The sequence below is a fragment of the Apus apus genome, chromosome Z, assembly GCF_020740795.1.
Source record: "Apus apus isolate bApuApu2 chromosome Z, bApuApu2.pri.cur, whole genome shotgun sequence".
In the NCBI taxonomy this organism is placed as follows: Eukaryota; Metazoa; Chordata; class Aves; order Apodiformes; family Apodidae; genus Apus; species Apus apus.
The window spans coordinates 48,004,922-48,031,724 of NC_067312.1; the positions used below are offsets into that span (position 1 = coordinate 48,004,922).

Below are 26,803 nucleotides of genomic sequence, written 5' to 3' on the forward strand. Positions count from 1 at the left end.
TAGCATGGCTTCCACCAAATGAATTAAGCTTGTCAAGGAAAAAAAGGATGCTACCAGATTTTTCCTCACACAATAAATATAATTGCCTTTGACAAAAATGTACACTTTATTTGAATTACAATCTCTTTAATAAAACTTCAGAAAACTTCATTATGCAAAACAGAACTTGTCAAAGGTTACTCAAGTAAACAGGTATCATCCACAATTACTGTTAATTGAAACTGATTGTGCTGAAACAGTGAGGATTTCTAAAGGGTCAGTGATGATGATGATGTTTAATGGCATTCTGTTACGAGGAAATGCAACTTAATCGTGTATGTTTTAGCAGGTAGTCAAATTGCATTTCTTTGATTAAACTTTGAGCTGCAAACTGGTTATTCCCATGATCAAAAAGATAGTAGTTGGTGAAGCGAGTTACATTTGATTCCTTTGGCATTTGTTCAAGAACAGCACCTCGGACTGGAGAAGTTTCCTGCTTGCTTCTGCCAGCAAGGTCCTCTGACCTACTTCAGCTCTTACAGTACAGGCTTTCTCAAACAGTTCCCTAGCTTCAGTGACATTTGTGTCTTCACCTTTTCCTGTGAACAACTTTACAACCAGTTTTCCAAAGTAAATAGTAAATTTATTCCCGACTTCTCATTCTTATCTATATGACCATGGTATGCCGGGTGTCTGGGTATAGATGCCATGGATTTAGGCACTATGTGCAGCTTGTCATTATAATCCTCCAGGTATCCATCAGTCATCCTCCATCAAAGTCTTCAGTAAAGATAGCTTTGTGTATAAATGGTCCATGAAATACTAGAAATTCCTTCTGTCTTACTCTGAAATTTAGGGCAGATGAAGAGTACAGATTTCAAAAATCATTTCTAGAAGTTAATTTATTAAAAAAGGGTATGTTGCATCACAGAACTATAGTTTGTGTAGAATATGGCCTACTGCAATCTGCCTTATCAGTCTGATTTATGAGGCCTACCTGGCTGCAAGAAGCACTTTCTGAATCACTTCACTTTGATACAGTCCTTCTTTGACACAGAAGTGAGCTTCTGTATCAAAATAGGAATATCCTTCCCTGAAGAACTGCTTTTCAGTTTCTCGGGAACTGAAGGAGCTTTAAGGAAAGGCAAGTAGTTTAGCTAGCTTGTGTCAGCCCCCCTGCCCTCAATCTCATCCATTCAAGTGGGTGAGAAAGAACAGAAAACTGGTTTAAGTTTTGTTGGAGGGTAAGATGGCAGCAAAATACTGATTAATCATGACGTAGCATTTTAAAATATATTAAAATAATAATACTAAAAATTTAAAAGTTTTTGCAAGAATGGGACAAAACCTCTAAACATGTTTTGTTGGCAGTGTTGAAAGACCTGCTTCCAAAGCAAAGTTTTATTTCATTAGAAGATAGATACAGCATCAGATCCTGAGTGCTGAACAAATGTGACCTTTGTGAGTGGCTGCCTTGACACTGTCTACAAGTGTAAAGCCATTCCGAACACATCCATTTGGCTTATTTTCTGAGCAAACTCAAGGCTACTGTGGTATCATCTAAGCTCCTATGTCAAGTAGCAGAAACTGTGCCATACCCTCTGATGCAGGTTGGGCAGGAATTATATTTGCTTTATGTTCCTCTTCTAGGGCTGGCACGCTCTCTAAAACTGTTCGGAAGTTAGATTACAGCTTTATGTGTTTTGAGTCATGCCAAAATTAGGTAAGTCAGAAAGTCACAAAGATGGTGTGAATATAACACCAAGTATATTTATAGGGAAAAGCCCTCCAATTCTAGAGACATTTAAAACATACAATCTGTATAACTGGTATTACTATGGAAATTCTGAAACGTCAACAGTAATCTGGAGTGTATAGATTGCTGTTACAAGAGCAGTTGCTCTTTAGTTATAGGAAACCTTAGAACACTTCTATATTGAGTTCTAGCAGATTATTAGAGGTATTTTTATTCCTTAAATAGGTTCACAAAACTGGCATTTCTTCCTCCTCCTGTTAAATGCCACAAGCAATAATTTAGTTGGTCATTTACTGCTCTCCAGAGTTTTTACTTTTATTGGTCTTTAGGTAAATCTGTTTTGGCAGCCTTATGATAAGACCAATTTGGCACATATTTGTTGCTACTACTAATGATCACCATATTTAGCAAGTCTAAGCAACACTGAGTAGATAAAAAAGAAAGAGATCATATAAATGAAGGAGCCATATAACTGCCAAATAACTGGCAGTAACTCAAGGAGTCATTTATTTCATACGATAGGAGCAAATGTCACACCCTAAAAATCCTCAAGAACTGACAAAACACAGGTTTTCTTATTTCTATAACCCTAACAGACAGAAATACACACAGAACATTTCCTGTTAGTGTCAGTGATATTCACCTTTAGTGCATTTTTGTTTGTAATCAGAATAACACTGTTGCTCTTTGGTGATTTAGACTAAGTTTGCAGGAACCACAATTAAGTCAAATGTTTTTCTAAAAATACCTGGCATTAATATAAAAGAACATTAATGAAGCAAATAAATTAACTATTCAATAGTAGTTGCATTACATAAATAGGTTCCTAGAAAATAGGGTTGTCAAACTGGGAGGACTGGCTGATTCACCAGAAGGCTGTGCAGCCATTCACTGAGATTTGGACAGGCTGGAGGTCTGGGCAAAGAGGAACCTAATGAGGTTCAACAAGAGCAAGTGCAGAGTCCTGCACCTGGGAAGGAACAATAAAATGCACCAGTACAGGCAAGGAGGTGATCTGGTAGAGAACAGCTCTATGGAGAAGAACCTTGGAGTCCTGGTAGACAACAAGTTATCCGTGGGACAACAATGTGCCCTTGTGGCCAAGAAGGCCAATGGTATCTTGGGGTGCATTAGGAGGAGTGTCTCCAGCAGATCAAGGGAGATTCTCCTCCCCCTCTACTCAGCCCTGGTGAGACCTCACTTGGAGTATTGTGTCCAGTTGTGAGCTGTGTCTGTTTAGGCTGGAGGAGAGGAGACTAAGGGGGGAATATCATAAATGCTTATAAATATCTAAAGGGCAGGTGTCAGGAGGATGGGTCCAGTCTATTTTCCGCAGTGTCCAATGACAGGACAAGGGGCATCAGAGGTTCATGTTAAACATAAGGAAAAACTTCTTTACTGTGAGAGCAACAGAGCAGTGGAGCAGGCTGCCCAGAGAAGCTGTAGAGTCTCCTACTCTGAGGACATTTAGAACTTGTCTGAACATGTTCCTGTGTGATCTTCTGTAGGTGATCCTGCTCTAGCAAGCGGGTTGGACTAGATGATCTTCAGAGGTCCCTTCCAAGCATCACCACTCCGTGACTGTTATGTATGGATTACATGATACAAACTGTAATCACAGAATCACACAGAATATTAGGGGTTGGAAGGGACCTCCAAACATTATCGAGTTCAACCCCACTGGCAGAGCAGGACCAAAAAAAAACTAGGGCAGATAACTCAGAAAGGCATCCAGACAGGTCTTGAAAGTCTCCAGAGGAGACACCACAACCACTCTGGAGAGCCTGTTCCAGTGTAACCCTCACAGTAAAGAAGTTCTTCCTCATGTTGAGGTGGAACTTGCTGTTCTCGAGTTTGAATTTATTGCCCCTTGTCCTATCACAGGGCCCAAGTGAAAAGAGGTTGTTCCTGCCTTCTTGACGCACAGCCCGCATATATTTGTAGACATTAATTAGATCCCTTCTCAGTCTTCTCCTCTCTAGACTGAAAAGCCCCGGGTCTATTAGCCTTTCCTCCTAAGGCAGATGTTCCAGTCCCTTAATCTTGTTGAGAAGACGCAGGGACGAAGTATGGGACCAGACTCACTTTCCACCTGGAGACAGGTAGACACAGCATCTGCACAAGATATCCTGCTACCCTAGCCTAATGAAATCTCAGTACAGCATCATGCTTTCACCCCTCCCAGGGCCTGATTATAATGGCCATTTTGTTTCGCAAAAAGCAGCTGGTGGCAGAAAGTGCAGCTCTTCTCCTGTGCTTGTTTGTGCTGCGTATTCACAGGTCCAAGTAGTGGCATCGGGCAGCACTGATGGCAGCAAGAAGGTGACATGAGGAAGAAGGTGTTGACTCTCCCAGCTGAGTCCTTAGCCTTAAGAACCATTACCCTGATGCAGAGTCAGTCATCAAGTCCAACCTGATGTTTTTTCTTCATCCAGAAGATGCAAATGCCCTGTTAAACTAAGTACTGTGAATAGGAAAACGTGTTAGAATGAGGGTTAAACTGGGATTTCCAAGGTTTGTGTGTGTGGATTGCTGAGATACATATATATATTTTTTAAGAAAGACAGTACCCGAAAAGCCAATATGTGAGCAGTTCTCAACGCACTTCCTGGCATTGAAACCATGGAACCTATTCCCAGGCTAAGGAGCTTCCGGGGAAAACTGGTCATTATGTTCTATTGTGAATGTGTTAGTCATGCATTTACAAAGGGAACTCATAGAAATTACATTTAACAATCAAGATTATGGTTGAAACTATACATAGCCAACAGCTGATTAGCATATACATTCCCATCGTAATCTATACATCCACTACATTAACACTTTTGTGCTTTTATTTTAATATTATCTCTGTAGAAGGCATATTATTCCTTAAACAAGCTAACACAAGTTCTCAAGTTATCTCAGGATAGTTATTTCAAAAGACAATGCAAAGGTTTTTAACAAAAGGTTTTTAACAAAGTATCATAACAAAGTTCATAAACATATGAATCAGTCAGACACTAAATAAATATTTGTACTGGTAAATACTAGCATTTTGCTTATATCATGGAGGACCTGATCCTGCAAGCCCTCTGTGTACATTGTTATCCCCACTGAATGATTGGTATAATTTCTTGTTCTAATCTACTATTATACTTTGAGCTGAGCAAATACTTTCTGGCCACTAAATTAAATAATTGAAAGAAACACTGCAATACATCCCAGGAATTATTTTCCTAGATGTCTTTGTATTTTTTTTTTCATGAAATAATCACTAACATTTATCAACAGTATTTGATATTTACAATCTGAGTTGTATCAGTTAGTCAAGATTGATTAAATACATTGCATGTTCCTTGTTCTTGAGTCTCTTACTGAACAAAGCTTGACCTTTGCACTCTATTTAAAGAGCAGTTTCCAAGAATGATTTCATAATTAATACTGAGTTTTAATTTCTCCAGACAGTTAAGCTAAAAATACTGGGCTAAGAAGGCAAGAGCCTCAGGAAAATAACAACCCAGGAGCATTCCTTGTGGAGGGCAGACAAGTATGAATTACCTTCTACCTGTTTTCATCTACCACTATTGCTACAAGGAAATGGGGATGTGCTTTTTTTAAAGCATACAAAAACCTATGACCAGCCCTTTAATTCTGAGTTTACACACTCCTTCTGAGGGATGGCTTTTTCCTTGCCTGGTAAATCCAGAACAGAGAGCTGCAGACACTGACTTACACACCCTCCTCATGCCTAGAGAAATTTATCAGGGTATCTGCATACAAATAAATGCATCAGTGAATTGCAATACCTGAGATGTTTTTTGAAAGGAAAGACAGAATGCTAACTTTTTCTTGTCAAGCTCTATTTGAAGTGTAGTTTGAAATCAAGGGTACTGAGGTTATTAGATGTACCCACTGCATTGTTTTGCTGAATTCTGGTGGTTTCCTGGATGCCTTTGAACTCTTACCTCAATATAACATGAAACATTCCAAGCATGCGGCAAAAAGAATGTTTGTAATAAATTGCTGATTGAACTGAAAAGAGGAACATATTTTGAAATTACTTTGTCTATATATCTCAATATACATAGGGATTTACATGCCTGCACACACATGCACACATATATCCCTATATGAACATTGCTCTAAGAGATAGAAATTGATTTTATTATGTCTTATGTTGGTATAATTTTAAGTACTATACTCCGTGAATCCACAATATGACAACTGCAGGCTGTCTAGAGATAAATTTTAACACAGTCTTATAACCTCTACTAATATAAATAAACTGGCAAGGAACTTTGATCAACAATGGAAAATTTTGAAACTTTAAAATTCTACAATTATTTTAACAATAAATTCCTACTGACTACCAATATTAATGGAAAATGAAAAAAAAAAAAAAAAGAAGCCATTTTTACCTCTAACACTCTGTATCAAGTGCAGCTTTATGAAGGGAATGTAAAAGAAAATTGTATATTAGAGACTCATTCTAGTAAGGTAATCAGCAACTCACGTGTTTCAAGAAAAGAATACTGTATGACTGGACTTCATAATAAATGTGTTTAGTCACAGTTTCTTTGTGCCTGCAAATGAAGGATGTTGATTCACACAAGTTCTAAAGGGTATATGAGCACTTGATTAAATCCTATTATTTGTGAAAATCAAGTTCATTTACACTTAGAACAATGAGAAGTTTGTTATTATAGACATTTAAGGACCTTGGTAACCATTATCAGCTGTATTTGCAAGTGGTTCCTCAGTTTTTGTGGTTTTGCTGGGGTTTTTGGTATGGGGTTTTTTTGGTTGGTTGGTTTTTGTTTGGTTTTGTGGTTTTGGGGTTTTTTTGTGGCTTTTTTGTTTGTGGTGGATTTTTTTTTTTAATAAAGGTACAATCATAGTTATTAATTTACTTTAAAAATTCTAAAGATGAAGAAATGTAGCCTTTATACCTATAAACCCTCATATAAATTATAAAACTCAAGTTTATCTTACAGATAAGATAAACTCATCCTCAGAAGAAGCAAAAAGCACTTTTGTGGTAACTTCACCAATAAGTATTTGTATCACATGAAATCTGAGAAATGCAACAATAGATACTGCATCCCAAAACCAAAAGGGAATATTCCTATGATGCAGTTCCTTGTGATGGGTATGCTCCATGGGATCATATGATTGTTGTGACTGGACTGAATTTCAAAGAAAGGAAACACAAAGGAATCAACTTCACCAGTTCAGCAGGTATAAGAAACAACAGTCAATAGCAGACACATTCCATCTGAGGTCAATGCTCTTTGGAAGACAACGAGGAAGGAGTTTAAGACTACAACAACAAAATAAAATAATAATAATGAGGTAAAATCCCCTAAAAAGGCCTAAATAGGCTGAGATATCAGGGCAGAGTTCGGTTATACCTGACACCCAAATGTTTCTGTAGCCAAAGTTCAGCAAGCTGCACAGTAGAGGCAAATGCACTTGCTTTGGACCCTAAGCACATTTTATATTGTTCTGGATCTAAACTGGGGTCACACTGAACTGGGTGAAAAATATGGACGACTCCTACTTCTTGACTTCTGAAAGCCTTCAAGCCAGATCTTACCACCTTAGTAAAGAGATCTACATCCTCAAGCCCCCAGCCTTGAATTGAGGTGTCAAATCCACCAGCAGTAAGTAGATCACTTTTGTAAATACAGGTAATCCCAAATCCATACTCTCTCCAAAATCCAGTTCTTTTTGTGAAAACAAAACTACTGTCAGCTGGAGGGTTGCCTCCATATATTATTTTTGGATCATATTGGCTAAAAATTATAGGGTAGTAAACCTGTTCTCCCTGGATAGTGTTGTCTCTGCATCGCTGGAGGAAACCTGGTGTGAATACCAGATCAACATCACAGAACAGCAGCAAAGTGCCATTGTCAAATCGAGAGGAGGCCATTTCAAGACCTATACCTCTAGAAAACTTTCCTGTCATTGGAATTAGGGTCATATCTGCCTTAGGATACTTAATGTTATATTTTTTCATTAGCTCTATGTGTTTGCTGGAGCCTTGACCCATCTCAGAACTGAACAGAATTATTGCCAACTTTACATTCTGCCTGGGAATCAGACAAGTCTTCTCAAAGTTATACATAAATCTTGAGAAAATGTCAAATCTTCCTGTGAGAGGGACAAGAATATGTATTTTCTTGTCACTATGTCCCCCAGTGTTTTCAGTGCCTTGGAAAGATGAGGAAAAAATCTTTAAAGAATTGGAAAGAAAAGAGAAAGACTGAGTGTCAGCATTGGTCTCCTCCAGCACACTTCTTACATCCAGCTCCTCTCCTTCTTTGAAAAAAGGTTTGCTAAACAATTGCTGAAGATAAGCATGACGTCTCACTGGAACTGTAACTTTCCCTCCTTTATGTCTTTTGTACAAAAGCAGCAAATCCAGGATGTACTCTACTCCATGCAGAGGGTCCACCCTGCGGTAGCCATACTGCATTTCCTTGAAATCAATAAACCTTCCTCTAGATCTAGAGTTCTCATTTATAATTTCCATTACTTGCATCATGGTGTCATCCAGTGCAGCCTGCAGGACACTGCTCAGGCTCTGTCGAGGTGGCTGGTTCTCCACAACTGAGTACAGAAATTTTCCTGTCAGGAACTCCCACTCAATGACTTCATCCCTTTCACGTGGCTGGAAATTATTAAAAGGTGGCATCACTCCCAGTTGTTGATCTTCCTTAATTACTTCACTGTTACTGAGCTTGCTCATCAAGGCACTTTCTCTATGGAGCTGGAGGGTCCGATAGCGCAGTTGGGAAATTTTGTGACTCAGTATGTAATTGTGCAGCCTGTATTGGTAGGATGGTCTTTTATTTGGATGAAGTGTTATGGCTGTGTGAATCTTGCTGTTGTGAAGATCTTGAATGTAACCCTTGCGGTTGTGTTCATAGTTTTCATGGAACAACTGCTGCATCTAGAAGGAGAGAGAGAGAAAAAAAACCCCAAAATCAACAACTTCAGGTGGAAGTGCTTCTACCCACAAAAGGACCCACATTGGTACTCTTGATCATTGCCAATTCTTATAAATCGTAGCTATTTTTAGGCAGAGAACTTCGAAGTATTCAGTAGGAATTGTTTATACTGTTTTGTCTCAGTTTCTATACTGTCCACAGTAACCAAATATTGTCCTCTAACTAAACAGAAGGGCATATATTTTTGGTTTATATTTACTTCATCGAACTGCAAAACTAAATTAAATACTTAGCAGAAGGTCTGTAGGTAATATTTCTGAGTTCCTATGTCCAGGCTGAATGCTGCTAAGCATGAAACACAAAGTTTTCACCTACTTCTAACCTCTTACTAGAACAGATCCTTACTGAAAAGTTAGCAACACTGATTATATTTTTAAGAGGACATTGGATTTATATAGAGCTGCTCGTGTTTCCTACAGACATACGCAAATAGATAGTGCTATTTAACATTCAAAACCAGTATGGTTCAACAAAACTACCTTTTTTTTTTCCCCCCCATTTGGACAAAGAATTCTCTGACTGAAATACAACCATTGGAATATGTGTGTTGGCAGGGTCACACAAAATAGAGCAAGTCAACGAAGCTATAGGTTGATACATCATAGGATATTCATTAGTAAGTTCAACAGAAATATAGCCTAATAAAAGTTTACTAAAATAATGAATTTGCTATACTAAGAGGGTTGCTTTTAAAACAAGGTGCTTTGTGAAACTATCAGTCAACTATGCCAAGCATCCTGTAGCTTGTGGTAACATCAAGTCTTCTAAGAACCTGTGGTGCCTACAGACAACAGTTATGTGGATTCTGACCCACCTGGGCAATCTACCAGGGGGAGACTGGAGAGACTGGAGACAGGACCAGGACGAGAGACCAGGACAAAGACGACAAAAGACTAGAATCAACAAAGACCCCCACAGGAGACCCTCGAGCACGCATAATTACAAAGATAGCCAATTCCAGGTAATAAAATAACTATGTAAAAGAATTCTGGGAACTCATTGACATGGAACTGAATATGCATGTTTTTGGTGTATATCACTGACTCTTGGAGCACTCATGGTGGAAATATCCCCAGTGTTGCCCAGCGCTGCAATAAAGAATGCCTGCTCAATAACAACTTGTTTGTTGTTACTGGGTCTTTATCTCGGAATCCTTACCCAGCCGCACCCAGCCTCCCACTGTGGTGAGGAGCATTAGAAAGCAAGGGGGTTTGGAAGCTCCGAATTTTTGTTTCAAGGTCATACTAGTATAACTCACCCTGAGTAATTTTAATATATTTCTGTGGCAAGAGAAGACATTCCACTTCTATCAAATTAGTTACCGTAATAAATAGTGAAGGAATTTATGAGTTCAGCACAGGTTTAGGATTTAAAGTATCTGGCCTTTATACCTTTTCTGTGCTAACAGCTAAATTACGAGCAAACTATGAAACTTTCTCTGACTCAGTTTCCTGCCTAAAAGAAAACTTTACTCCTGATTACTTTAATGTGCTGGAAACACGCTATTAAATGGGAGGTGATATGGAGGCATAAAATATTAACAGAATAAATACATTTAGGATCCACTACTTTTTGCTAAGCTAACACCTACTAACTCGAGAGAAAGCGCATTGTTTCCAATGAGTTGCAGATAAAGAAGAAGAAGCTGCTATTTTTTCACCTGCTGTTTTGGTTTGGTGGGTTTTTTGGCAGTGGGGGAAGGGCCACAGGAGTGGCTCTGGTAAGAAGCTGAGAAGCTTCCCCTGCTCCAAACCCATCCAAGGAGCCGTTAGAGGGACAATAGATGCAGCTCAATGATTAAGATACGAAAGAACTGAGGTAACACCTGAGCAGAGCGAGCACTTAAAGAAGAGCTGTGCTGGGGAAGGAGAGTGGTGCTGGTGGTTGGTGAGGAAGAAGAAGGTGCCTGAGCAGAAGTTTCCCTGCAACCCATGGTGAGATGGCAGCTGTCCCCCTGCACTCATGGAGGAATGTGGTGGAACATTCCCTGAAGGGACCAGGATGGGTGAACTTGGCCACTGGACTTGGATTTTGTTGTTGCCTGTGGACTTGGATTATGCAGCTGTGGAAGACCCTGGCGCCAGCAGAGTTGGCTGTTCCCGAAGCAGCCTGTGACTCTGTGGGAAGCCCAGGCTGGAGCAGCTCCAGACCTTGTGGGAAGGACTCATGAAGGAGAGGTTCATGGAGGACTCTCTCCTATGGGATGGACCCCGTGGGGAAGCAGGGCAGGACTGTAAGGAATCCTTCTTCCTGAAGGAGGAAGGAGCAGCAGGAACCACCAGCCTGTGAACTGACTCTAAACCCCATCCCCTGTCCCCCTGTGCCGCTGGGGGGAAGGAGGGAGAGAAACCGGGAATTTGGGCCCAGCAAGAAGGGAGGGGTGGGGGTAACATATGCAAGCCCTGCTCTGTGTGTTGTCTGTGTCTTGTGTGTGTTTGATTAGTGTGAAATCAAATTTTTTTTTTTTTCCCAAGTTGAATCTGTTTTGCCTTGGACCTTAATCGGTGAAGAACCTTCCTTGTCCTTTGTCTCAACCCATGAGCTTTGTCCTCCTCATCCCACAGTGTGCGTGTGTGGGGGCGGGGGCGGTTGCAGTTGAGTGAGAGGCCATGGGGCTGTTCCTTTGTTGTTGTGTTGGGCCCAAACCACGACATCTGCAAACAGACTGATTTGTAATTAATACACAAGGGAAACGTGCTCATTAGATAGAAAATGTTTAAAGTTGTAGTGTGAGTTTGACCTATAATCAGATTTGGGATGGATATTGGAAGTTTGTCTTTTATTCACTGAGGAAATCAAGAGAGGTGAGGTCTGATGACACAGTGTCTCAGACTCAAAACATTTACCTCATTTTACTGCAATTCTTTTCAGAACACAGGTTTTGCTACTAAAAGTAATATTAAGCACAGGGCAAGAGATGTAAAATAACTCCCAACAAAGCTAAGAACTGTTACAGTTATTTAAAATCCATTAGCATATACAAGAAATACACACTGTCATATTTAGAAAAACAGAATTTCAATATAAATTTTCTACCGTTTCCTTACCAACCCCATGCAGACCCAAATGAATCTGCTTGAGCAAACATAGATACTACATTTTAGTCATCATGTCAACATTTTTGAGGCTACAGTCATTTAGTAGGGAGAAAGGCAACAGCCTGAGAACTACCTTAAGCTATCTAAAATTTGCCTTTATATAACAGATATGGCTGTTATATTAAAGATACAGTGGGTGTGAAAAAACATACATAGTAAAAAAATTGCTCAAATACTTCTTATTCACAGAACTCCTACCTAAACCTATCAGAGCACAATTGTTCTGTCTTGGGAGGTGGCTATTTTGCTTGTTACATGAGACAAGATGAATCAGGGACATGAGGATTTGGGTAATTTCTATGCTATCACAGAGAAGAGGAAACAACACCATCAGTACTGAGATGGTGTTTAACCAGAAGTTCTGGAAAAACTGAATATGGCTTCCTTGAGGACAAGAGATGAACACTGGCAGGACAGGCAGATTAGAGATTAGGGTTTGAATTAGAAAAAAGTGCCTGGGAAAGGGCTGGGTAAAAATATTTGCTTTTTGGAAGAATCATTTTCCCCTGTCCTCTACAATTTACATTTTGGAAAATGAAAAAAAGATCAGCTGATCAGGTGAGATTTCCATCTCTCTACTTTAAGTCACATTCCCTTCCTGGCCCCTTTTATTTCAAGATGTGTACCACGTATCCTGCAAGGTGACCGTGCTTTATATTCTCCACTTTTTCTGGAAAAAGTTGAATCCATGGTTTTCACATTTAGAATTTCACCTTAAAATCCCCTTACAGGAAAATAAAGAAAAAATAAAACATATAACACTGAAAAGCAGGCTCCCCTGTGTGTCTAGCTGGTGAACGTTATAATCATACTTCCCTACAAACCTTGACACGCCACTCTTTCCTGAGTCCTCTAATCATAAAGAATCACTTCAAGTTTATTTCATCCTCAATTAATAATAGTTTTTTAGTATACCTGAAACAACCATTAATTGCCTTTATGTCTGTAACTTGTGGTACCTGAATTTTCACAGTAAGCTTTATTTGAAGCAGCAGAATGTATTTAATCCAAACAATTTTTAACAATGACAAATTATTGCTGTAAAACTGCCCTACTGTGCAAATTATTCTGTCACCATTGACTTCTTAGAAGCTCAGCTGCACAGCAGATTCATTAGCAGCAACTGTTTAATAACAACATTCCATTAACAGAAATAGCATATTTTTATTACATTCCAATTTCAGACAGCTTGGTTTAATAGATATGCTTCACTGAAATCATAGGGAGAGGATGTACTCCATTATACTAATGATTTTGCTTTTGATAATAAAAAACAGATTACCAGCAGCAATGAAAAATAAAAGTGTTTCATCTCAGTAACACAATATTATCACACACGTACAAACCTTTACTAATACATTTTAAATGATGTTACTGAACATGGTTTCTAGATCTCAATAGAGAGAAAGCAGTTCAGAATAAACATGACACCGAAATAATAAACTCTTCCTTAAGATAGCACGTTTTAATCTTGGTGCCACAAAGAAACTAGTTTTCAATATTGCATGACAAAATTGTCTTTTTACAACTCAATATTATTTAGATGAAAACAATTCAATGTGATCCTAACTTTGTTTTGAAATTTCTGAGTAATGTGGTCAAGCCTAGGAGGCTAGGGAAAGGTGATTAAGTTTCCTGGAGAACCAAACTGTGCAAGGGCCTGAATTGGTCATTGCAGTCATAAGTGATCTGGAAAAGGTAATCTGGGGCATGGTGAGAAATACTGAATATAAATGAAAATTGTTCGGCATGGTAAAAGTAAACCTGCCTGCAAAAGTTCTCATTATTTTAAATGGCAGGGTAATAAAAGAGCAGATTAAATTATGTGTAAATAAATGCAAATCACATGGGAGAAAGGCAATTCTAATTATACCTGGGGAATATCAGACTGTGTGCAAGCTGTGAGAAATCTGGAATGATAATTTAGTTACACAGTAGGCAATTCTGTGCAAATGTCACATCAATGTTCAGTAGTGATGAAAGAAAAAGCAAGTCACATGAGGACAACTCTAGAATTAATCAGGAAGATCATTACATGGTTGTGCCCACAGTGCACCTGAATGTTTGTAGGACAGCACGCTATTAAGGTCCTTCAGTCTGAGATCCTAGTGAAGGTAGAGTGCCATGATTCAACAAAGACATGAGGGATATTGATGGGCTAGAAATCACATAACCACTGGAGAATGGTCAGGTCAGAATGTGGAATGGCGTATCAAGGTTTGAGGGGCAGGGTACTAGCAAAGGCCCACAGGCTGTTGCTCTGAGATTTGCTGGGTTCAGTGCCGTACACTCCTGGCTCTTACAGAGAAGAGCCAGGGGCTCCTGAGGTAAGAGACACTAATAAAGAAACAACAGTGAAATACTTCAAAGGGGTCACAGAATCACAGAATCATCAAGGTTGGAAAAGACCTTCAAGACCATCAAGTCCAACCATTTGCCCTACACCTCCATACCACTAAACCATCTCCTGAAACACCATGTCTACCTGTTTTTTTAACACGTCCAGGGATGGTGCCTCCACCACCTCCCTTGGCAGCCTGTTCCAATGCCTCACCACTCTTTCTGTGAATACATTTTTCCTCACATCTAATCTAAACCTCCCCTGGTGCAACTTGACCCCATTTCCTCTTGTCCTATCACTAGTGAGAAGGGGCCAACACCCACCTCACTACAACCTCCTCTCAGGCAGTTGTAGAGAGCAATGAGGTCTCCTCTCAGCCTCCTCTTCTGCAGACTGAACAGCCCCAGCTCCTCATAAGACCTGTTCTCCAGACCCCTGATCTGCCCTTCTCTGCACCCTCTCCAGCACGTCAATGTCCCTCCTACACGGCAATGCCCAAAACTGCACACAGTGCTTGAGGTGCAGCCTAAGGTTGAGGGGCAGGATCACCCCCCTGGTCCTGCTTGTCACCCTGTTCCTGATACAAGTCAGGATGCCATTGGCTTTCTTGGCCACCTGGGCACACTGCTGGCTCATGTTCAGCCAGCTGTCAATCAGCACCCCCAGGTCCCTCTCTGCTGGGCAGCTCTCCAGCCACTCCTCTCCAAGCCTGTAGCACTGCCAGGGGTTGTTGTGGCCAAAGTGCAGGACCTGACATTTGGCCTTCCTGAAATGCATACAACTGGCCTTGGCCCAATGGTCAAGCCTGTCTAGATCCCTCTGAAGAGCCTCCCTGCCCTCAAGTAGATTGATACTGCCACCCAGCTTAGTGTCATCTGCAAACTTACTGAGGTTGCACTCTATCCCCTCATCCAGTTCATCAATAAAGATGTTAAACAGGAGCAGCCCCAGCCCTGAGCCCTGGGGAACACCACTCCTGACCAGCCACCAGCTGGATTTAACTCCACTGAACACAGCTCTTTGGACCTGGCCACCCAACCAGTTTTTTATCCAGCAAAGTGTGTGCCCATCCAAGCCACGAGCAGGCCAGCTTCTCTAGGAGAATGCTGTGGGAAACCTTCTTAAACGCCTTGCTAAAGTTAAGGCAGACAAGATCCACAGCCCTTCCCTCATCCAATAAGCAGGTCACCCTGTCGCAGAAGGAGAGGCGGTTAGTAAAACAAGACCCGCCCTTCATGAACCCATGTTGACTGGGCCTGATGACCTGGTTGTTCTGCATGTATCACATAATGGTACTCAGGATGATCTGCTCCATCAGCTTCCCCAATACTGAAGTCAAACTAACATGCCTGTAATTTCCTGGATCATCCTTCCGTCCCTTCTTGTATATGGGGGTAACACTGGCTGATTTCCAGTTTGCTGGTACCTCTCCAGTCAACCAGAACTGCTGGTAAATGATAGAAAGTGGCTTAGTGAGCACCCCTGTCAGCTCTTTCAGCACTCTTGAGTGCATCTCATCTGGCCCCATAGGTTTGTGCATGCCTACGTGGTCTAGCAGGTCATTGACCATCTCCTCCTGGATTGTGGGGGGATTTTCTGCTCCTGACTCTTGTCCCCTAGCTTAGGGAGTTTGTTTCCCTCAACCTAATTGGTTCTGCTACTAAACACTGAGGCAAAAAAGTAATTTAGCACCTCAGCCTTTTCTTTGTCGCTCATGACTATGTTTCCTCCTGCATCTAATAGGGGATGGAGGGTCTCCCTGGTCTTTCTTTTGCTGTTAATGTATTTATAAAAGCTTTTCTTGTTGTCCTTAACCATGGAGGCCAGATTAATTTCTAGCTGGGCTTTGGACTTTCTAATTCCCTCCCTGCATAGCCCCACAACATTTTTGTAGTCCTCATTAGTGGCCTGCCCCTTCCTCCAAAGGCCATAGATTCTGTTTTTTCTCCCTGACCACCAGCCAAAGTTCCCTGTTCAGCCAGGCTGGTCTTCTAGGCCACCTGCTCACCTTAGAGCACATGGGGATGGCCTGCTTCTGTCTGGAGTCAAGGAGTCAAGTCAGCAGATTCAAGGGTTGTTCTTCTAAAAAGGACACATGGCCAAAAGCTCAGCTTATGTGCCTCTACACCAAAGCACACAGCATAGGCAACATATAGGAAGAACTGGAAACCACCATGCTGCTAGAGAGCTAAGACCTGGTTTCCCACTGCTGAAACTTGCATGGCTGTCAGTGGTTACAGGCTGTTGAAAAGGGACAGGTGTGGAAAGAGGGACAGAAGCATTGCCCTTTACTTCAAGAAATGGATAGAGTGTGAAGAGCTGTCTCTGAAGAACAGCCATGAACAAACTGAAAGATTATGGGTAAGAATTAGAGACCAAAGCAACAAAGATAATTTTGTGGCTGGAGTCTAGTACAGGCCACCTGATCAAAAAGGAGCCTATCAACAAAACTTTCTTATTCCAGGAGGCATCACACTCCTGGGCTCTCATCCTGCTGGGCGACTTTAGCTACCCTAAATGGTTAAGTAGGCTGGCGAAGTACTGTGGCAAGCTGTAGACAATCCAGGAGACTTCGGGAGTGCATTGAGGACAACTTCTTAAGCCAAGTAATAGATACCCCTACCAGAGGTGATGATAATGGAGCTGATGGTCACCAATGCAAGTGAGCTAACTGGTGATGTCAAGACTGGAGGCAGCCTGGACTGCAGTGATCATGCACCTGTGGAGTTCACAGTCCTGAGGGACAGGGGTCAGGCAAAGAGTAAAGTCAGGACCGTGAATCTTAGGAAAGCAAAATTCCAGCTCTTCAAGGAGTTAATCAATAGGATCCCCTGGGAAACTACCGTCAGGGACCAGAGAGCAGGACAGAGCTGGCAGATCTTTAAGGATGCTTTCCACAGAGTGTAAGAGCTCTCAATCCCCACATGAAAGAAATCAGGCAAGGAAGGCAAGAGACCAGCATGGCTGAGTAGAGACCTGCTGGCTGCACTAAAGGGCAAGAAGGAAATGCACAGGCATTGGAAGTGGGGACAGGTATTCCAGGAAGAGACACCACCCACTTGTGTAGGGTTGAGGTTAGGAACCAAGGCATAAATGGAGCTGAACCTGGTATGGACACAAAGAGTAATAAGAAGAGCTTCTACAAGTATGTCAACCGGAAAAAGAAGATCAAATAAAGAGTTCCCACTCTAATGAGTAAGACTGGCAAACTATTAGCAAAGGATGGGAAGGCTGTGGTACTCATCAACTTTTTTGCCTCAGTCTTCACTGGAAACCTCTCTTCCCACACCTCTCAGGTGGATGGACTGCAAGGCAGGGACTGGGGGAGAAAAGTCCCTCCCACTATAAGAGAAGATCAGGTTCACAACCACCTGAGGAACTTAAATATATCTAATTCAACAGGGCCCGATGAGATGCACCCCAGAGCCCTAAAGGAAATGGCTGAAGTAGCTGCCAAACCTTGTATTATATTTGAAAAGCCATGGCAGTCAGGTGAAGTCCCCAATGACTGGAAAAAGGGAAACATTGCACCCATTGTTAAAAAGGGTAGAAAGGAGGGGACTACCAACCTGTCAGCCTCACCTCTGGGCCTTGGAACATCACTGAAGAGATCCTCCTAGAAGCTACGCTAAGGCACATGGAGGACAGGGAGGTGATTCAAGACAGCCAGTATGGCTTCACCAAGGACAAGTGCTGCCTGACCAATACTTCTTAGACTCTAAGGAATTGTACATTATACAAACCTTTGAGAAAACTAGATATTACTTTCAAGGAGTGCACAATAAACACCCTTGTGCCATCTGCCAGCTCCAAGGAGGATGTAAATAGCATTTGATCCTAGAAGACAACATAAACTTCAAAAAACAGCAGAAAAAGATGGGACATCATAATGCTAAACTTGGTTTTGTATCATGCATAACTTTTTTCACAGTACTGCATACCAGGAAGTTCTGATGTGTATTCTATTTATTTTAGTTGTTTTAAGCTATATGTTGTTTTTTTTTTTCTAGGTATTCTAGCTGCTTAATGCTACATAGTTGGATTTCCTGTGTTAGCTAGTGTATAAGGATACTGAGGTTATTCTTGCCCTAGACATGGATATCATAGCCCTCATTATCTAACCTCCAAACTGAAGTCAAAAAAGAAAATAAAGCCAATAGTAAGACAAAGGCATAACAAAGAAAGTCTACTTCCTTGCAGAAAACACCTATGAAGATCATAGAACCATAGAATCATATAATGTTTAAGGCTGAAAGGGACCTTAAAGATCATCTAGTACCAACTCCCCTCCTATGAGAAGGGACACCTTACACTGAACCAGATTGCACAAAGCCTCATCCACCCTGGCCTTAAACGCCTCTAGGGAGGGGGCAATCACAACCTCCTTAGGCAATCTATTCTAGTACCTTACTGACCTCACGGTGAATAATTTCTTCTTGATGTCTAACCTAAATCTCCCCTCTTTCAGTTTAAACCATTACCTACCCCTTGTCCTATCACTGCCCCCTCTGGTGAAGAGTCGCTCCCTAGCTTTCCTGTAGGGCCCCTTCAGGTACTGGAAGGTGGCTATAAGGTCTCCCCAGAGCCTCCTCTTGTGCAGGCTGAATAGCCCCAACTCTCTCAGCCTGTCTTTGTAGGAGAGGTGCTCCAGGCCTTTCATCATCTTCATTGCCCTTCTCTGGACCCTCTCCAACAAGTCAGTACCCTTCCTGTGCTGAGACCTCCATGCAGTACTCCAGGTGCAGTCTCATCAGAGAACAACAGAGGGGTAAAATCATCTCCCTTGTCCTTCTGGCCATGCTACTTTTGATGCAGCCCAGGATGTGGCTGGCCTTCTGGGCTGCAAGAGCACACTGGCAGCTTATTTCAAGATCAGATGTCCAGTAAGACAGAATTCACTGAAACAACATCACCTATGACCACTGCTGCAGAGTTCCAACATAAATCCTTGGCACACTGCGCCACAGAGAACAGACAACGTACAATGTTGAGGTGTATCCAAGACTAAGTTTTGAAAAAAAACAGGAGTCTCAAAAGGTGATTAAGCACAATTATTCCAGATTTTGTTAACACTCTTTCAGTAATTAGTCACAAAGGAACACTGCTTCCATAATGATATCCTGGTAAACCAAAATCACCTTTTTTCCACCCAAAAGAGATAAACAAATATGCACTGTATAGCTCATAAGGAGAATAACCTGAGACTTAACTGACTTCCTTTCAGCTAAATGTGGGACTAGAATTCCAAATAATACAGATGAAGCTAAAGTTATATCACCAAGACATGAACAAAGTTTATACCAGCAGCTAATTCTTTAAGCTAATGTATGCTGTAAAAAAAAAAAAAAATTAAAATAAAATCTCCTAGCAGTACAAGCCAGAACAAAAACAAACAAAAAAACCCAACCAACCAAACAAAAAAAACACAACTGAAGTGTAAAGTACTGCATCTAGGGAGGACCAACCCCAGGTATCATTACAGGTTGAGGGCTGACGTGCTGGAGAACAGCTGTGGAGAGGACCTTGGGTTCTTGGTGAACAACAGGCTGACCATGATCCAACAATGTGTCCTTGTGGCCAAGAAGGCCAATGGCATCCTGAGGTGCATCAAGAAGAGTGTAGCCAGTAGGTCAAATGAGGTTATTCTCCCCCTCTATTTGGCCCGGGTAAGGCTGCATCTGTAGTACTACATCCAATTCTGGGCTTCCCAGTTCATAAAGGATAAGGAACAACTAGAAAGAATCCAATGCAGGGCCACAAATAGGTGACTGGAGCATCTGCACCATGAGGAAAAGCTGAGTTGAGTCTGGTTAGGCTGGAGAAGACTGAGGGGGGATCTCATAAACACTTAAAAATATATAAAGGGTGGGTGTCAGTTGGGTGGGACCAGTCTGTCTTCTGCAATGTCCAGTGACAGGACAAGAGGCAATGGACACAAACTGGAGCATAGCAGGTTCAACTTAAACACAAGGAAAAATGTAATTACCGTGAGAGTAACAGAGCACTGGAACAGGCTGCCCAGAGAGGTTGTGGAGTCTCCATTCCTGGAGACATTCAAAACCCATCTGAACACGTTCCTGTGCGATCTACTGTAGGTGATCCTGCTCTAGCAGGGAGGTTGAACTAGATGATCTTCAGAGATCCCTTCCAACACTGATGACTCTGTGGTTCTGTAAATAAATAGATTATTGGAAAATTTAAGATACTTACACTTTTTGGTTTTGTGTTTGTTTGTTTGTTTGTTTGTTTGTTTTCCTTGCCAAGGCAATACTGGAAGAAATAATATAATCTGAAAGTTTTAATTAACTAGTACTTTTTGATCATTAGCCTCTTTAGGAATTTCTAGCTTTTAAAGGCCTAAGAAACTCAAGATGATGGCATTTGAAAATTACTCTAATGTGTAATAAGGTTCAGCACTGCTATCTAAAAAGTTTTTTTTTTAATCTAAAAAAATACTTTTTCATACCTGTATAATAAACTAAATGATATTTAATTTCAGTAGTACATACAATTTAGTCCCTTTTCACATATAACACATTCAGCATCAAGTCTTCCATTACAATATATAATTCAAGATGAAAGATCTCAAAATTTGAATTGCCAGCATTTTTGAGCCTGATTATAGTTAGGTATTCCATCACTGAAATAAAGTAAGAGTTTTACCCATTGCCTCAATTTCATAATGAGAAAGCTAGCATGGTTAGTGAAGAAATACAGGAATTTAAATTTCCCTACAAATGCAACCAACTTAAAATAACATAAAATGTAAGGAATCTGCACAGACAAGCAAATGACAGAGATTCTTACTTTCAGTTGTATTTAAACTGATATATTATCTCCTCACATGCTAAGGAAACAATTAAGAACTCCTTAGATTACATGAAGTCAGTATAAAAACCTGACAGTTGGGGGGGGGGCGGTATGACTCCCCTATTTTTTGCACTGGTTTGGGAAAAGAATGTCAGGGGTCTATTGTGTGCATTACATGATTAATGATCAGGACATACCTCAGCTACAAAGTTTTTGGCATTTTGGTCACAATAGTGTAAATAAGGTTTAAATAGTGCTTGCTGCATGTTAGCTGGGAGAAGACAGAAAAAACAACCACTTGCTTGTTTTTGGGCTTTTTTTTTTTTATAAACTGCACTTCAATGGCAACAAAACAGGAATGTATTAACTGAATGCATGGAATATCTTAATCAGATAGTGTCTTACTAGGAAAATGTGACTCAGAAGATACCCTTTAGTCATCACACAAGCAGTCTGACAATGGGTCACACAAAGTGATCTCAAGAGCAAACTCTAACATAGAGCTGCTCCTTCTAAAAGTGATTTCTATTAAGTGTTTGTGCAAGTCACATTATATCGCAGTAATAATTTCTGTTTCTAAGAACACTACATACAGCACTGACTGGAAGTAATAAAAATTAAACATACTATAAATGGTCACCAGTGGCTATGTATTGGGAACACAACTGAGTAAATTCAGGATACTGAGTCTAATATGGGGCTGTTTATGTCTACATGTTTAAGAGTATACAACTGATTTACCTACAAAGTACATTTCATAATGTTTTGTCTTTGACTTGGCTCTTAAAAATAGAGGTTATTAAGATTCTGAGAATTTAAAATAAGAAAAGATTGGAGGAATTGAACAAGTAAGGACATTGAAGAGTCCAGGACAAAAGAATATAACATTAAGAAAAAAGCAAAAAGAGGGTGCAAAACTGCTTAGCCAGATTCATGTTCACTGCAGATTATGTAAACACGTTTGAATAATATAAACTCATATATGTTACAGAAAATAAGATTTTAAGGTCTTAAGCTTGTATACAACAGTCTTGACAAGAAACAAAGACACCAAAATTATCAGCCTCACTGAAAATATACTCCAGAAGGTGGTGAAAACACTGCCATATTGTCAAGCTTATTTCCAGTTCCAAGGGAGATTTCAAAATTCAAGGCAAAACTATCATTCTTGGCTTATGCAATTCATAAATAGAATATTTAGGGCAACATCTGCTTGAATTTACCAGCAAATGCTTGCTCTCTATTTGTACACAAATCTCCTTGGGTTTAAAAATTAAGAGAACTGTTCTCCTCTGGATCTAACTTCCAGTGGTGTCAGTATCTAACAAAGACAAAGGCATAAATGTACTGTAACACACATTTCAAAATATTTTATTTCTTTTTCAGAGACTGTGGCAATAAATAAATAAATGCTATTTTTTCCTCCCATGCTTTTACTTTACTGGACTCCTTGCTTTTCAATCCCAACTAACATAGTCATTACTTTGACTGTTTCATCCAGATTTGTTTCAAGGGAATCTAGTCTTTATGTAATTGGATGCTTTTCTTTTTTAAAGATAGAGAGAATTTGCACTTAAAACTCTTACGTTTTGGAAACTTTAGCTCACTGTGTGTTCTGCTTTACAGGTAGGTGACTCCATAAATCAAACCATCTAAAATCATACAGCCTGCTTATTGAAAAATGTTATTCTGAAGGCAGCAAAACTCAGAAGTCTGACTTAAACACATATATGAGCGCATCACTGCCTAAATGAGAGCTACATTAGAACAGAAGTAATTACAAAATCCCTGATTCTCAGATACTAATAATAATCTGTTCCAACTTTTACCGATAAAAAAGTCGCACCAAGGTTTGACTGAAGCAACACATCCTTGACTATCCTAGATGAGCAGGAGAACTATCAATTCAAAAGCAATTAATTGAGAAACTCTAAAGCTTACATTTAGGGTTAGGTGGGGTATTCATCGGTTGGGTTTCATCTGAGGCTCTAAAATAAATAGAGATCACATTTTATTCTATTGTTTAAAAAAATTATAAATTTATAATTAGCTGTTACATTGTAGGTGAGCCAAAGTCAGATGTAATGTTTCTACATGTCTGTTCCCACACATTACAGTAGCTCTTTACTTGTGTTTCCCAGAGGTAGAGTTCCATATATACATTTCTTCAGTATTTTTTCTGTAACAAGTCATCAAAAAAAAAATAGCCATCAAGTAACGTAGAAATAAGAAAAAAAAAAAGACAATTTCTTTCCACATCTTCTATCAAGCATTTAAATAAAATTCTTTTGTATTTTGTGATTAGAAGAGTACATTATCTCAACTTAGTTGATTTGCAGTTTAAATGTGCAAATAATTCTAGCATGAGATCACTAAACTAACAAATTTTAGTAACTGTCCAAAATAAGTTAAACGTCAGAGCACTGTCATAGAATGTAAAATTGGTATGGGTATTTTTACATGTCTATGTGTACAGAATTTGTGCAGAAGAAAATCACACACAGAAAACAAGATAAAAGCTAAGCACAAAAATTAGTTTGAAGATAACTTAACTTTAGACTGAAAATAGGATCAAAAGATCCTATTTTATTATTCTTTAATGGATACAGTTTACAGAACTATTATAAGTGAGCAAAACGTATCAGAGTAGAATATCACAATACTGCTGGAAATTGGGAAACATGAGGGAGTTATAGGGATAGGTCACAATACAGAACTATAAACATCATTGTTCTTTTATCATCAGGGTTTGTCCATCAGAACAGAGTCCAGATTAATTCCTATTTAATTTTAAGCGTTTATTTTAGAAGCCCTAATACAGAGGGTTAAATCTTCAGTGAATGCTAAAACTGTATGTTAATATCAGACGGAAAAAGCCAGCCTTAAGAGATTGAGTACGCAAAACTTTGGTGTACTGTTTGCCCATACACACAGATTCTTGGTTGACACAGACTGGATTTAATAACCCAGGAAGGTTAGAACTGGACCCCCTTGCTTTCTAAGCTCGTGCTGCAAAAGAGGAGCCTGGGTGTGGCTGGATCCAGTCCTGTACGTGTCACGACTCAGACTGGGCAGCCCAGGGAGATTAGGACTGAACCCCTTTGCTTTCTAGACTTCCTTCAGAGGGGAGCCCAGGTGCGGCTGGGCCCAAAATCCTTCCCTCAGACCTGGTCTTTTCCCAGAGAGACTAAATGCATGACGGTATGAGTAACAGCTCGACCGTCCAGTACCCCTTGATCAGATTAAGGTGCAGTGACACACAAGGTCTGTTTGTAACAAATAACACATTTATTACGCTGGTAGAAGTTAATATTGAACAACCTAAACAAAACCACCTGCATATATATATATATTAAGGAAAAGGGGATGAGAAGAAAAAGGTGAGAGGGAGGAAGGAGGGCGATGAGAGAGAAAGAGAGAGATAAAGAGAGACTGAGGACAGGAAAATCACCAGTCCTGGATCCAGCAACGTTGATCCAGCCAACGGGAGAGGGTCAGTGTCGATGAAACTCCCGAAGCCCACCATTGCAGCCCCCTATTTTATAGGCCTAGAATCTTGATTTCGAGTACATGTGATTGAGCCATACATGTGTGAGCAGCCCCTCGATCACTGTCATTATCTCAATCGTTGTCGTTATCTCATCTCTGCAGGCCCGAGGCCGTATGCAGGCCATTACTGCAGTCTCCACCCTCCCAGGCAGGAGGAGGCATATGAGCAGGGGCTACAACGGGGTTTTGATGGCATTTCCCAAAGTAGGTCCGGAGGGCTGGTCCCTCACATTGGTATAACTCTAATAGTAAACATTGTTCCTCATGTTTCAAATGCTGTATGTATTAGATAGTAATTGTGCAATCCATTTTGTTCCAGCTGTAATGTACACTACATTTTTAGCATCTAAAAGAGTCTTGAGAATGTCTTCTCTGGAAAGGTTTTAGAAACCTTAAAAATTAATGTAAAACTGGAGAAGATATATTCAGTCTACTTCAATTCAGTATGCTGCACTATATTAAGGCAAGTTCTCCAAAGATTACTGCATTGAAGTTCAGAAAATGGTAACAACTGCAAGACAGTATGGCACTACAGTTAAGATGTCAAAAGTGTCTGTAGTGGCATCAACCATGGCTTTAAACATAACAAGCATTTAAAGCAATCAGTTGGTGAGGTAAGGCATTACTTACTGAGAAACTAAACATGAAGTTATAATGAAAAGAAAATAAACTGAATTTATAATAACTGATTTTTGACACACCGCAAATAAGGCTGAGTATAGAATTCTGATATATTTCTGCTATCATAGCTTACTGTATATCTCAAATATGCATGGTCACATAATGTAGTTCAATTCTAGTACAACAAGTTCGTAATTACATTAGACTTTTGAACTTTTAAATCCATGTGGTAGATTTGGATAGATTTGCCAGATCTTGAAAAAAACTTAGAACACTCTTTCAAATTCACTAACTTTCACCATTTTATTTTAGCTAGCATAAGAGCTTTTATAATAGTTATCAAATGATAAAATAATTCTTCTATACTAAAAATTAAATTAAAAAACTTAACCTCATAAGACTGCAGCAGGAGAAAGTTACATATGCATATAATTGCAAAAATCATACTTGCAGGTGCAATTTTAGGTTGCAGAAGCAGTATTCACCACTACCTCTGCAACTGAATTAACAGGATGTACTGGCCGCAAAACATTCCATGTTTACTTATAATTTGAAACAAAAATAATAACTTTACTGAATTATTATATATATTTCACTTTTCCAATTGTCCAGATGAGGTTAACTGGAAACACCAGTTGAAGGAAATAATGTACCTTTTTTCTTTCCAATTCTTGTTTCTTTTTTTAAGCAGTTACAGGGAAAAAAGTCACATCTTGAAAACTGAAGAAACTTTCTTCAGAGAGAAAAGCTATTTCAATAATATTTAGAGTTCAAAGCATATGTCTGAACCTTTCAAAATGAAATAAAGATGAAAAAAAGATAACTTCATGTCAAATAAAGTGTGTACATCTTTCTCAAAGTGTTAAAACAATCTGTAGAATGTATATACATATTACACGAAAAGAGTACCTAATTTCACTAGCAGGCTTTGGAAAGAGACTTTTCTTATGGGGTGCAATCAGCTTGCATTTTAAATGGCAGAAGTTTCCTGCTGCAAAACAATTCTTTAGGCATATCCACATACGTAAGCACACCTGACAGCAAATGCCTTTCACAAGGTTCTCTAACAAGTGTGAGAACTGCTAGTATCCTTTTTTTAGGTTAGTTAATGTGGTTAGTATTTTTAAAAGATCAGAAAGTCCTGTGCCTAATTTAGCTCTGTCATGAGAAATGTGATAATCAAATATTATAAAGTAGAATATTCACTCCTTACATCCATGACTTGCCCTGTGATACAATCCTGTCAAGCAGTGTCTAACCCATGAAAATGATCATGTTTATTCATTCTAATAACATGCTTACCATAATAGAAGCTTAAAATCTCATGAGAATACATCTGTTCAAACATAAAACTACACTACTTTGAGAGCAATTGAACCTCCTTCAGGAAAGCCCACAGCAATAAATCTTTGCCAGAAAAATACATATTTTTATGCACCATATTTTATCAAATGGTTAGATAGCACTGATACTTAATCTCTGTTTCACCACATTTTGAAAACCATTTCAATTTAAATACATACTGCAATGGGGAAATTGCTGATATCAAGAAAAAAAAAAAAAGAAAAAATAAATTGGTAGTGGTAAGTTACAGCAAATGTAATATTTGGTTAATACAAAAGTAGTCCAGGTTTGCAGTTTGATGTTTCCTTAC

The 26,803-nt window shown here is 39.7% G+C and overlaps 1 protein-coding gene across 1 annotated transcript in view; it reads right to left on the bottom strand.

Moving 5' to 3' along the window:
• Positions 1-4,968: 4,968 nt before the first annotated feature.
• CHSY3 (chondroitin sulfate synthase 3) overlaps positions 4,969-26,803 on the bottom strand; it is a 44,755-nt gene continuing 22,920 nt past the window's right edge. Inside the window, exon 3 of the mRNA XM_051643656.1 lies at positions 4,969-8,672. Within this exon, the coding sequence (XP_051499616.1) occupies positions 7,107-8,672 (1,566 nt within the window). The 3' untranslated portion in view covers positions 4,969-7,106. The remainder of the gene's footprint in view (positions 8,673-26,803) is intronic.